Source organism: Typopeltis vanoorti, chromosome 10 (genome assembly GCF_054136105.1).
Source record: "Typopeltis vanoorti isolate ZY-2024b chromosome 10, IOZ_Tvanoo_1.0, whole genome shotgun sequence".
Classification (NCBI taxonomy): Eukaryota; Metazoa; Arthropoda; class Arachnida; order Uropygi; family Thelyphonidae; genus Typopeltis; species Typopeltis vanoorti.
Genome location: NC_143558.1, coordinates 120,717,770 through 120,732,292, shown reverse-complemented (window position 1 = coordinate 120,732,292; position 14,523 = coordinate 120,717,770). Strand labels below are relative to the sequence as shown.

Sequence of the window (14,523 nt, the reverse complement as noted above, 5' to 3'; positions counted from 1 at the left end):
TTAATTACAATAAATAATAACTGCCACAATAACAATGAAGTGCACATTAATAATATACCTGAAAGAGGTCTGAGGTGATAATCGATAACCGGGAACTATATTCAACAACCCCAGTTAAATGTGGATTGCTTGTCAACACATCATTATACATATCCAGGAAAAACTGAAGTGCATACTGATAAAGGAAATGAACCTAATGGGAGGGTAAACAGGATATTTTTAATTAAAAAAATAAGTCAATAGACTTCAATAATAATATTAATAACTGACATATGATGAATTCTTAAAATTGTTACATTTTTTTTTTTTGACATGAGAACTATTTCAATTCAGAAGCATTTAATCATTACTTACTGTCATTAATTATTATAAACTGCAAATAATTAATTTCCTTAGTCTATTATTTTGTTCATTGCACCATTCACTTTTTATCTCGAGTATTATTGCCTACAATATGGACCACTACTATGAATTCTCTCAATTCAGTTCTGTCTTGCATTATCTTGCTACTTAAACTCTTCTAAATATTGCTTACACATTTCTTCTAACTGAATGTAGACTTTCTTCTACATTTTCTGGGTGTCTTCATGTTCACAATTCCAGGACTTTTAATGTCTGCCTCACCCACTCTATTTGCCAGACTTGGCCCCATCTGACTATTCTCTATTCCCAAATTTGAAGAAACACTTAAAAGGAAGGAACAAAATTTGCCACAGATGATGAAGTCATATCTGCAGCTGAGGGCTGGTTTGTATAACAAGGGAAAGACTTTTCTCTCAGAGGATTGCTGCTGCACCATTTTCTCAAATGATGCAGCAGCATTATAACAAGTGTATAACACTTCATGGGAAATATGTAGAATAAAGTGTACTCTATGCCAGTATTTAATTTTACCTAATTTTATCTTTCTGGTAATACCACACACCCACTTCAACATTAACTTTTCTCCATACATACTGACAATGATCTAAATCAATTGATTCATTTATAGTTTATTGGAGTAAGGGAAGCAAAGGTCATATAGTGGCAAAAAAAAATTACAGCAGTATACAAGGTAATAATAAATAGCAGAAATAAATAAATTAGTATATAATATGTTCTGTAGAAAAAGCAAATATCAAAAAATTCATAAATTAAACAATGCAATATCTATACAAAAACAGAATTCATAATCAAATGCTCCTATAATAACAAATGCTTTGTAATAAGTTCCGAGGGGAGGGGGCACCGAAAATTTCTAATAAACACCTACAACAAAAATGATGATAAAGCAACTGATATAACCACAAGAAGGAACATAGTTTAAAACCCTTTTAAACTATGTTCTTCTTTTAAACACACTTCTATGTTCGAAGACAGAAGTGCATGCTATTATCAAGCTTTTCATACTGCAAGAAGAGTCTGCAACTGAGATTCACCAAACTACATCGATGCAGTGCATACTGTCATCCTTGATGATAGATGAATACCAGCCAAAAACATTGAAAAGACTCTGGGGATATCCAGGGAACATGTTGGGGTCATTATCTAGCAACATCTAGACATGCAGAAGTTCAGCAAAGTGGGTCCCCCAAATGTTTGAATGCTGACAAAAAAGAGAGAAAGTGTGCCGTTAAATCAAGAGATTTTGAGGCTATTTTGAGAAATCAGGTCCAAATTTTTTTGGCTAGTGTCATGAATGTCGATGAAACATGGCTTCATCACTATGATCCTGAGACAAAACAACAGTGAATGGAGTGTAGATACAAAGGTTCACCATGGCCAAAGCAGTTCCAAACCAAAAAGTCAGCAGGGGAGGTTCTTGCGATTGTCTTTACCAAGTACTTCAAAAAAGTTGAAACTATTACAACAGTAGTTTATTCAATAACTCTGAAAGAATTGAAGGAAAAATGCTGCAGGAAACTGAGCAGAAGTGTACTGCTTTTGAAGGACAATGCACCTGCTCACATTACTCATGAAACAAAACAGAAAATACACAACTTGGGCTTTCAATGTCTGCCTCACCCACTCTATTAGCCCCACCTGACCATTCTCTATTCCCAAATTTGAAGAAACACTTAAAAGGAACAAAATTTGCCACAGATGATGAAATCATATCTGCAACTGAGGACTGGTTTGTGCAACAAGGGAAAGACTTTTTTTCTCAGAGGATTGCTGCTGCACCATTTTCTCAAATGATGCAGCAGCATTGTAACAAGTGTATAACACTTTATGGGAAATATGTAGAATAAAGTGTAAGCTACATGATTCTACCTCAATTCCTTCATAGTGATTATCACAATTTTTCAGCACACCCTCGTAAAAGTATCATGGAATTTGTCTGAGTCTGATAACATCTGCCTGAATGTACATTGCTCTCGGCTAGATTATTAAAAAGAAATGTTAGCTTTCTGTCAAAGATGAGTCCCAAGAACTTGGCCTCTGAAGCTATTGGAATAATAACTTGTCTCATTCTTAAATAAGGATCTGTGATGGATACAAAAGTGTACACAGGCAGTTTTTTCTGCTGAAAACTTGAACCTGTTACTAAGAACTCGTGAAGAGCACTGCCTACTGCAGGAAGAAGTTGTTCAGTGATTAAATTAACTTTGACATTAAAGAGTGACACACTTAAGACAGAGCCTTGAGGAACACCCTCTTCTTGATGATATGGCCAAGATCATGTATTTTAAACTCAGACTTGGATGGCCAAAGTTTTTAACTTTGTCCATCCTATTATATATGTTTCTAAATGAATCAAATGGTCCAATGTTGATTAGTGTCTACAAAAACCCATATTGTGTGTCAGAAAGAAGTCTGCTGTTTTCTAAGTACAAGAGAAGCCATGCATTTATCATTTTTTCCCGTCTTACAAAGATAGCTGATCAGAGCAATAGGTCGATAATTAAGACTATTACACTTTTTTTATATAATGTTCATCAAGTAGCTTTATTTTATCGTCCTACATGTTTTGCCAATTTTTTTCTATCGGCATCTTCAGGAAATATGAACTAGTAAGCTATATGAAGGTAACAGACTAGGTTATAACTGATGGTTCTAATTCATACAAAAAATTAGTATTGAAAGAGGCAATGCGCGTGTCACGGGAACGTGATTTATTCGTTATGGCTCATGATGTAATTGTCATGAAAGTTCATTTCTTTGATGTTTAATGATCTGATTAAAGCTTTCCAAATTTCTGGTAAGGTTAGACCTTGATTCTTGTTTAGGTTTTCAGTTTTACGGGCGACTGTAGCTGCTTCCTTGAAGGCTCTTGAATGGTAGCTATCTTCTATATAGGGCATAAGGCTCTTATCCCACTCAATGTGATGGTTAGTAGAGGCAAAGTGGCAAGAAAGGCCTGAAATGTCTTGTCTTGTCTGTTGTTTCTGACCTACATAACTAATACCACATGAGCAAGGTATATTATATACTCCAGAGTACTTGTAGAATGGATGAGGATCTTTCGGTGATCTTAAAAATTTCCGAATAGTGTTGATTGGCTTGAATGCTACTCTGATATTATGTGGTTTTAGAAGGTTAGCTAATTTTTTGGAAATGCTGCTGACAAATGGAATAGTAATAGTACTGATGTATTGGACGTCATCACGTTGTCTATGTGGTATATCAGTCAAGAGAATCTTGTTGTAGAGTCTTTTTGGATAACCATTTAAAGATAGTTCTTTGGATATTGTAGTTAATTCCATTTGAAGGTCATTCTTATCTGTATAGCTCTTTTCTTGAGCATATGGATAATGCTAAGTTTCTGAGCTATATAATGAGACAAATCAATAGTTTCCATACCATCAAATTCACATTAGAAATTGAAAAAGATGGAAAACTGCCATTCCTTGACATCCTAATAAAGAAACAAACCAATAATAGTATCAACCTGTTTATAGAAAACCTACAAATACTGGACGTTACTTCCATTTCAACACGTCTCATCATATAGCTCAGAAAATTAGCATTTCCTAGAATTAGAATGACCTACAAATGAAATTAACTACAATATCCAGAGAACTATCTTTAAATGGTTATCCAAAAAGACTCTACAACAAGATTCTCTTGACTGATATACCACATAGACAACGTGATGACGTCCAATACATCAGTACTATTACTATTCCATTTATCAGCAGCATTTCCAAAAAATTAGCTAACCTTCTAAAACCACATAATATCAGAGTAGCATTCAAGCCAATCAACACTATTCAGAAATTTTTAAGATTACCGAAAGATCCCCATCCATTCTACAAGTACTCTGGAGTATATAATATACCTTGCTCATGTGGTATTAGTTATGTAGGTCAGACCTCTAGAAGCTTTTGGAACAAGAAAGAAAGAACACATAGGATATGTCAGAAACAACAGACAAGATATTTCAGGCCTTTCTTGCCACTTTGCCTCTACTAACCATCACATTGAGTGAGATAAGAGCCTTATGCCCTATATAGAAGATAACTACCATTCAAGAGCCTTCAAGGAAGCAGCTACAGTCACCTGTAAAACTGAAAACCTAAACAAGAATCAAGGTCTAACCTTACCAGAAATTTGGAAAGCTTTAATCAGATCATTAAACATCAAAGAAATGAACTTTCATGACAATTACATCATGGGCCATAACAAATAAATCACGTTCCCGAGACACGCGCATTGCCTCTTTCAATACTAATTTTTTGTATGAATTAGAACCATCAGTTATAACCTAGTCTGTTACCTTCATATAGCTTACTAGTTTGTATTCCCTGAAGTTGCTGATAGAAAAAAATTGGCGAAACATGTAGGACGATAAAATAAAGCTACTTGACGAACATTATATAAAAAAAGTGCAATAGTCTTATACATAATAGTCAAGAAAAAATTCCACACACAGGTCGGTAATTGTTTGGTTGTGTTGGTTCTTTTCCAGATTTTTGGATGGCAATGACAACTGACTCATGCCAAGAATCCAGAAATTCTTCCTATTTAAATATTCTATTGTACAGTAAGAGAAAGAGATCCATGGGAGATGTTTTAACATCTAATAACAGATGTCATCAGGATCTACTGAACTGGAATGACAGAATAAAGGAGATCTTTTTAGTTCAACCTTAACAAAAGGCTGATTACATGGCTCAGCCACTGTCTTTCCTGTTGCTCTTTCAATATTAAAAATTCAGGAGGATATAAAGCTATTGCTGAGAATATAGCAAACTTTTCTCCCTAAGTGTCTGCAATAGCTTTGGGATCAGCAACAACACAACCATTATGTTCCAAGGTAGACAAGCAGTGCATTCTACCTTTCATTTTTCCAGACTTTATCTCAATTTTTTGGACAGGTTGTGTGATTAATCAATGATGTAAACTGGACACAAGATTATTTTAACTCTGATATTTCACGTAAAGCACCTTGGCTTGAGTATGTTTAAAGGCTATTAGATTTGATGAGGTATCTATGAAATATAACCCATGCTCTGTCTAGATCGTTGTTTTGTTTCTTTCTGTTGGCACTACTCCAAAGAGTGTTGTGTCTATCAAAGTGACCTCTGAGAAGAATGGGCTGAGGAAGCTGCAATATAAGATTATCATGTTTAATCTCATTTAACTCACAACCTCATAGTAAATAAATAGATGATACTCTAATAAGAAATCCCATAGATATGCTAAATGCTAATGTTTCCAAAGCAGTATTAAGCTGGACATGTTGGAAAGGAATATGATTGCCACCATCTCCAGTTTTGTCCTCATGAACAAAATGAATGCTAAAATGCCTTAAGACTGGATTTTCACTGGATTTTAAATATGTTTCCTACAGATACAAACAGAAGGGTTTGTGTTTCTGTAGTAGAACTTTGAGATCACCAATATTATGAAAAAATTCATGACACAGTAGAAATTTCCTTTTGTGTTTAGCTTTGCAAGCTTGTCCAATTTCCAAGATGTTGAGGACTTAACTTTGTCAGGCTTACATTTATCTATTGATTTAGAGAAGTATGGATGGTCAGTATCCATTTATTCTATAGAAACATTTAATATATCTGATGTGTTAGGATCATCTGGTGAGTTTAATTTACCTTCAGAGGATATAGACATATCCATTTTTATTATGGGGATGTCTAATGGTTTATGTATAGATGAAATTCTTGCCATAATTTTTTTGAAAAGTGGGTTCTCTCTCTCATACCTGCACTTTATGACTGTGAATATTTATTTCAGGAGTGAGATTGCAGGTGGTACAACTGATGAACTCCACACAAATACTCACAGTCATAAAGGCAGGTATGCAGAAATTATCAGATGGCAGAATTGAATCTGGGTTTGAGTTGCAATTGATATTTTCTTAACTACCACCTTTTCAGCATAAGATTTCAGGATAGGTGTGGTGGCAGCTAGCTTTCTCTTCACATCCTGATATTTTTTTTTCTATTTTATGTATGTCTTTTTCATCTTTCCACCTCTGGCAAATGTGGGAGTAGTAAAGATCTCCCTGACAGTTGACAGATTTAGCTTTATTTACAGAGCAAGATTTATTATCATGCTCTTTATTACCACATCGGGCACAGGTAGTAGGACCATGACAGGCAGTTTGGGGATGCCTGTATTGCTGACATTTAAAGCATCTTAGTAGATTAGGGATGTACAGTCTAACAGGACAACTAAAATATCCAGCTTTTCCAGATGTTGGAGGTTTAGATGTATCAAAAAGTAAGGATGATGTTCTGGTCAGAACCAGGTGACAATTTCTATGTATCAAGATGTGTTTCATACTAGCCACTCCCTCTTCATCTGGAACATTAAGGAGATCCTATTCTGATATCACTTCTATAGAACAGTTCAGTGATTGGTATTCCACCCATGTTGCATTGAGTAATTTTTCTGAGTGTTGCTGACATATATCCATAAGGATGTCACCAGATAATAGTTTCTTAATTCTTCTTGAAGATTCTGCTAGTCTTAAACTGTTTTGAATAAAGAGTGGGATATTTTACCTATTGGCATTTCACCTGTTGCATGAATGATGAGAAAATCTTTTACATTTATACTGTTGTCATCTCTTTTGTTTTTTACTTTTGTAGCCAAGTGATATATTCAACGGTATCAGTATTTGGCTTGGACCTTGTGAGGGTACCTGAAAAATATGAAGATGAAAAATTCATGTTTGGCACCAATAGCATCTCACCCACTCACCAGCAAGCAATGATTGCACTGGTCAGGCTATGAAGACCACCACAGCTCCCCTGAAAAATCTCACTATTTTGGCCTAAATAGTACAAGACTACCAGGATCCTCCTTTGTAGATGTCCATGAATTTCACTGCACAGCAAACATGGTGGTAGGGCACTGGATTCCAGTGATGGGGGTCTGGAAGACAGTATAGCATAAGACTCAGGAGAAGTAAAGCAAAGACAAAGAGGAAGAACGAAAAGAGCCAATCCATCACTGGAAGGTCCCTCTACCATAGATAGGTGCCCCACAAAGAGAGATCAGTCACCTAAACTATGTTCAGCATTGTTGGTTTTGCTAGTCTAGAAAATTTGACTTATAATTAGCAGATTCTATTACTGAGTATATATATTGTTTTCCTGTGATTATTCCATCATGCCTACTCATCCCCCCCCCATCTTTAACATTCTCATCTTGCTTAAGGAATGTGCACCACAGTTGGTTATACCCTTGATCTGGTTATATAATGGAAGTCTTGCAGTGGGTAGGGTTCCTAAGGAGTGGAAAAAAGGTAAAATAGTACCACTCCACAAGCATGGTTCTAAGACAGAAGTCTCCAACTATAGGCTAGTCTGTATAACTGCAGTCAAGGTGTTGGAGAGATTGGTAAGGAATGGAATACAAAATTGGGTTGATGGACATGGCATTCTTTATGATGGTCAGCATGGATTAGTAAATGGTGGGTCCTGTTTCAGTAATTTGCTTGCATTTTATGATAAGGTGATGAGTGTGTTAGATAAGGGAGAATCATATACAGTGATATTCTTAGACTTTGTAAAAGCATTTGATAGATTACCACATGATAAGTTGGTGTACAAGCTGCAGAGGATAAGAAGAGACAGCATATTGGTTAGATGGATTAGAGATTGGCTCTCTGAACAATACCAGCAGGTTGTGTATGATGGAGCAGGTCTCAAAAAAGAAGGGTAACCAGTGGCATGCTCCAGAGTTCTGTTCTTGGGCCCTGCTGTTTAACTTGTTTGTAAATGATATATCATGTGGACTGACTGGGGATCTTCAGTTATTTGCTGATGATGCAAAGTTGGGATGAATTATAAGTAGCACTGCTGATGCTGGATCCCTTCAGGAAGATTTGAATAGACTTTTTACTTGGACAAAAGAGTGGGGGTTGTAGTTTTAATATCAATAAGTGCAAGGTGTTGCATTTTGGAGTGCAGAAATGTAAGGCTGTGTACTATATCGATGGTTGGCAGTAGACTGAAGCTTAGAGGACATATTGCTAGTGTTGCACATCATACTGCTGATATGATAAGAAGTACTCTAACATGCAAGGATAAGGAAGTGGTTGTGCCACTGTGTAAGGCACTGGTCAGACCACACTTGGACTACTGTGCTCAGATCTAGTCACCTGGTTTTCAATGTGATGTGGAGACATTGGAGAAGGTCCAGAGATGAGTGACTAAGACAATATCGGGAGTTTGAAATGCTGGCTATGGAGAGAGGTTGAAGAGATGTGGATTGCAGAGTTTGGTGGATTGGAGGAAGAGAGGTGATATGATAAAAATATTTAAGTTAGTGAGAGGATTTTATCAGATTAATCCAGAAGGGATTATAAAAAGAGTATAAGGTGAGAGGAGAAGAACCAGAGGTCATTCCTGAAAGTTATGTAAAAGTGTGGTGAAGAAGGGTGTGAAGAATAGATTTTTTACACTGAATCAGTGAATGGAATCCATTGCCAGAATGTGTTGTTAATGCAGAGTCTTAAGAACTTTAAGATTCTATATGATAAATATGTTGTCAGTTGAAGAAACCTCCCACAATGAGTCTGTCGATTCCATGGAGGGTGTAATAATAATAATCTTTCAACAACAATGACCTCCAATATTTAAATCTTCTCATTTGTTTTATCACTATTTTGAATAAACACCCCCTTCTATATTACATAATATGTACAGTTGTATTCTTCAGTCCTTAATTTCAAATGGTTATCTTCAAATTTCCAGTTGTTCTTTAACTCCTGTTTTACTGTTAACAGAACCTTAGCTACAGACATCAGTATCCATAGTGCCACTTCCCTCAACTGCTGTTACTATGTGAACAAGCCTGGTGCGAGGCAGGGGAGGAATGGGCGAATAGCGCAGGCAGAAAATGTAGAGTTTATGTTACAATTATACTGGAGGCAGAAAAAATAAAAAATAAAAATTAAATTGGATTTATCATATATTTAAAAAATATTAAATTTATATATACATATTTATAAAGATAATTATATTTTATTCTAAATACATAAGTTCCAAATTATTTTTATTTTGATAATCCCTGGGACAGAAACAGATCCAATTTCATTGAGAAAATTGAGAAAAGACGAGCAGAACGAGAAGTTATTTGAGCTCGGCAAGAAAATCAATTGCGGAAATTTTTGAAATTATCAGAAACAAGTCAGTGAAAGCGACGTTCCTGTGGAGTACCCCAATGACAATGAGTCTGAAAATTCGAATTTGTGTTTAGATGATAATCAGGCTATTGAGAAACATCCAATAGCTTCGACTTCAAATACAAATACCTCAACACTAAATTACGAGCTTTTTGACGATCCAGCTTTATGGCCAAACTTGTCCAATTCAATAATTGATATATTAGTAAAACGAGGTCCTCCTGCTGAAATAAAAGAGACTTTTTTTCCACGCGATGAACATAATAGTAGTTTTCATGTATCGCATTATAATAGGATTTTGAGTAACGGAGAAACCATTAAAAGATCTTGGTTAATTTACTCAAGTTCAAAAAATGTAGTATTTTGTTTCTGCTGCAAATTATTTTCTAATATTCGAACTATGAACTTAATTTCGGAAGGAAATAACGATTGGAAAGATATGTCCCAAGTTTTTCAGCGCCACGAAAAATCTCAAGAACATTTTAATAATTTTGAAAAATGGATTGATTTGGAAAAGCGTTTAAAAAATGAAACTACAATTGATCAGCATTAGCTAAAATTACTCAAAAAAAACAAAACAAGAACACTGGGTGCATGTTTTAAAATGCATAATATCGGTTATTAAATTTCTTGCAAAAGAAAACATAGCATTCAGAGGAAGTTCAGATACTCTATATACAAATAATAATGGAAAATTTTTGAAACTGATTTAATTATTCACCGAATTTGACAGCATATTACAAAAACACGTAGGACGCATCAAAAACAATGAAATTCACGTTCATTATTTAGGAAAATGTATACAAAACGAAATCATTAATATATTGAGTAATGAAATTAAAAAAAAAAATTGTATCTAAAATAATGAATGCTAAGTATTTTTCAATAATTGTTGATTGCACCACTGATATTTTGCGACAGGAGCAAATGCCATTCAGCAATGCAGCAAGCTGCAATGTAGATACGGTTTTATATTTTGACATTATTCAGTCAATCTATAATTTCTTTTTTTCATCGAGTCATCGATGGGAAGTTCTTCTAAACCACATCCAAAATTTTACCTTAAAACCTTTATGGACAACGAGATGGGAAAGTCGCGTTGAAGCTATAAATAAAAGCGATACAAAATCAAGTAAAAGAAATACACGAAGCTTTAATTTTCATCACAGAAGATAACAGCTTAATTGGGCAACAAGGCATTAAAACAAAATTGGAAATTAGTTTGTTAGCAAAAAAATAATTCTTTGAAGTTCATATTTGGCACATTTGTTTGGTATGACATTCTAAGTGAAGTGAATGCATCTAGCAAACAAATGCAAAATATCTCTTGCAATATTATGGAAGCCTTGAAATCATTAGATGTCACGAAAAAATTCTTGACGTCATACAGAAGCGAAAATAATTTTTTGAAAGTCAAGCACCAAGCCCATAACTTTTTTCTAAATATTGGGTTAAATGCTGATTTCCCAATTAACGACAGCACATGAACTCGACATGTAAAAATTCGATTTGATTATGTATGTCCTGACGAATCAATTAATAATTTTGAGTGAAATTTTCAAATTAATTTTTTTAATGTAATTCTTAATTCAGAAATAACATCATTACTGAGAGATTTGAACAGCTAAATAAATATGAATCAATTTTTGGGGTTCTCTTTAACATTGGTAACTTAAAATTTAATAATGATACAGTAAAAAAAAGCTTGTTTTGACTTAGAAATTGTTCTGTCTGATGGTAATCAAAAAAGATATTTCAGCAATAGATTTATTAGATGAATTAAAAATACTGTCTCAGATTTTATCAAATAATTATTCTCCCAAAGTAATAAATTATATTTGTGCAAATAACTGCATAAATCTTTTTCCCAATGTGTACATCTCACTAACAATTCTTTTAACAATCCCAACTACAGCTGCAAGTGCAGAGCACAGTTTTTCTAAATTAAGACTTATTAAAAATTATTTGAGGTCCACAATGTCCCAAGAGAGATCAGATAGCTTACCCACTTTATCTATTGAAAGTGACATAGCCGAGAGTCTTGTGCCGAAATTAAGGACAGAAAGGTATCTTTTTTTTTTTTTAAATAATTAAAATTGTAAATTCTTAATTTAAATTTTTTCATATTTAATGTGATTTATGTAATATTTATAAATTGTGTTGAAATTATGTACTCATATAATAAACACAAAAATATTTTATTTATTTATTATTATTATTTATTTATTCACTATATATATATATAATTTTTATATATACATATACAATTTTGACCGAAGGGCAAAAAAAAAAAAAAAAAAATCTTCCCCACACTCAAACATTTGCTCGGGCCGGTGCTGTATGTGAATAATATAAAAAATGCTGAATGATATGGACACAATCACATTCACAGGACATTCACATCGAATTTCTATGCATGTACACACACTACAGTTAATTCATTATATTAAACACCACTATAATAAAGTAGTGGTGCTTAAGGGTCAAAGCTATATAACTGTAGCCTTTAAAGGAATGCAGAGAACTGACCAGGGTTTCTGATCTAACGTCCAATCCTCACCTTCTCGTGGTGCACCCTGTTACATATCTGTCTGAATACTGAACGAATGAGGATGGGCTAGAAATTTGGATTTAGCCAACCAAACTGTACTCTTAGTGGCTTAAACCAAAATAAAAAATGATGGTACAACATTACAGAATTTCATGCCTGGCTGGGGGTGTCACTAGGTTAAACAAGCCCCCTTTGTTTTTGCCAGGTAACCAGGGAAAACAGCGAAAAGTCAGCCACTAGAACAAATCCTAAAATTCACCCCAACTGAACATCTCCAGAGTTGTAGATCAGTATTATAAACATAAGCCTGAATGGCAAAGAAATGGAGCCAGCTGAGGAATTGGATAAGTACCAGATCTACATAATAGGGGTGACTGAAACAAAAAAGACAAAAACTAGTGAGATCTTTCTGAGCAATAAATACAAAATGTTATATTCAGGCAATGACGATCAGGGAAAAGGAGTAGCCATAGTATTCAACACTAAATACAAGGCTAAAATTCTTGAAAATGGCAGGCAGTCTCAAGTAGAGTGATATTGACAAACATCAGAATGGGGAACTGGACATGAGACTTATTTGTGTCTATGGTCCCACAGAAGATTGTACTAAGGTAGAAGTTCAGGAATTTTTTCAGACTTTAGAGAAAGCAACTGACATGATGAAAAAGGAAAAGTTGGTTTGTTGGAGCTTAAATAGCAGAGTAGGAAATGATTGTCAGACATACAAAAATATATTGGTAATATTTGGAGTGTTTGGCCATGTGACCAGAATGGGAACAGAAAGACTACCATCTAAAGCCCTGAATACAACGATGGAAGGTAAAAGATCCAAAGGATGGCCCAGAATTAGATGGATGGACAAAATAAAATGAGGACCTGAAAACCAAATCACAACAAGCGACACCAAACAGAATTGTTCGGACTCTCCCGGGACAGACAGAAGTGGAAAGAGTTCATTCGACCTCATCATCATCCATATAGATGATGGAAGAGAGAAGAAGAAGAAGAAGAATATTTGGAGAAAATAGCAAGGCTAATAATAATGGCAAATACTGTTGGATTTATGCTGACATGGCCTAGTTATTACTAACACAATGTTCCAACATAAAAATGTGAACAAATTCACATGGAGAGAAGATGCAAGGAATAAGAAAAGTCTCACTGACTATGTTATTGTTCATAGTGATGTTTTCTCCCTGGTGCAGATCCTTTGTACACTAGATTGTACAGAGGATTTGAAATTGGGAGTGATCACTATTTAGTCTTGAACAGGATAAAATTGAAATTCATATTGAAAAGAATAACATGTAAGAAAGTTTTAAAGCGAATAAACGCTGAGAAGCTCTCACATGTGAACTGTAGACAACAATACACAAATATTATTAAAGAAAAAATGAAAGAGTTTGAGAACAAGAACTAAACCTTGGAGATTCAGTGGCAAGCCCTGAAGAAAACCCTGATTGATTCAGCCAGAGAGGCATGTGGTGAAGTTATAAGGATAGAAAAATCAGAACTCCATGGTGGACACAGGAAGTTAAAGAGGCAGTGAAAGAAAAGAAGAAAGCATATCAAAAGTTTCTGGCAAATAAGTCAGCTTGTGCTCTTAGAGAATACAGAGAGAATTGTAAGAAAGCAAAACACTGTAAAACTAGCTAAGCAAAAGTCATGGGAGGACTTTGGTAAGAACATAGAAAATAAATATCAAGAATGTGGTAAGATATTCTGGAGGTTGTTGAAGCTCAGAAATGGAGGAAAGAGTGTCCTAAAAGGAAATTAGAGATGATATAGGTGACATGAAAAGAGGAGAAAAAGATATCCTTGAAGTATGGAGTAATTACTTTGAAAAACTGCTAAATGAAACAAGCAGTGATGACAGCACAGTGGTAAAAAATCACTGACTAGGCATGCAGTCAGGAATACATATCCATACTTGAAGTAGAAAAAGCCATCAAAGGCTTGAAATGTGGAAAGACAGCAGGAGTAGATGATATTCGACCAGAAATGCTGAAGTATGGTGGTATAAAAGTCTTACAGTGGCTGCAATGCATAGTTCAGAAAGCCTGGACAGAGGGCCGAATTCCAGATGATTGGAGTAGAGCTCTCATAGTACCCATGTATAAAAAGGGAAATAAAACTAAATGTGAGAAATTACAGAGGTAATTCATTATTTTGTGTTCCTGGTAATATATATGCAAGTATACCTGAGAAAAGGATGAGAAGCTTGGTGAAGAACAAGCTGGATTCAGGCCAAATAGAAGCTGTCAGGATCAGATTTTCACTTTAAGACAGATATTTGAGAAATCATGGGAATATAACAAAGATCTCTGTTTAAGTTTTGTAGATCTGGAAAAGGCATATGACAAGGTGCCAAGAGAGAAACTATTCAAAACGG

At 34.8% G+C, this 14,523-nt stretch overlaps 1 protein-coding gene across 1 annotated transcript in view; it reads right to left on the bottom strand.

Annotated features, from left to right (window-relative positions):
* Nucleotides 1–14,523, bottom strand: part of Dhc64C (dynein heavy chain, cytoplasmic) — a 1,087,706-nt gene that overhangs the window by 213,189 nt on the left and 859,994 nt on the right. The window contains exon 74 of the mRNA XM_090398628.1: nucleotides 59–193. Coding sequence (XP_090254754.1) covers nucleotides 59–193 — 135 coding nt within the window. The remainder of the gene's footprint in view (nucleotides 1–58; nucleotides 194–14,523) is intronic.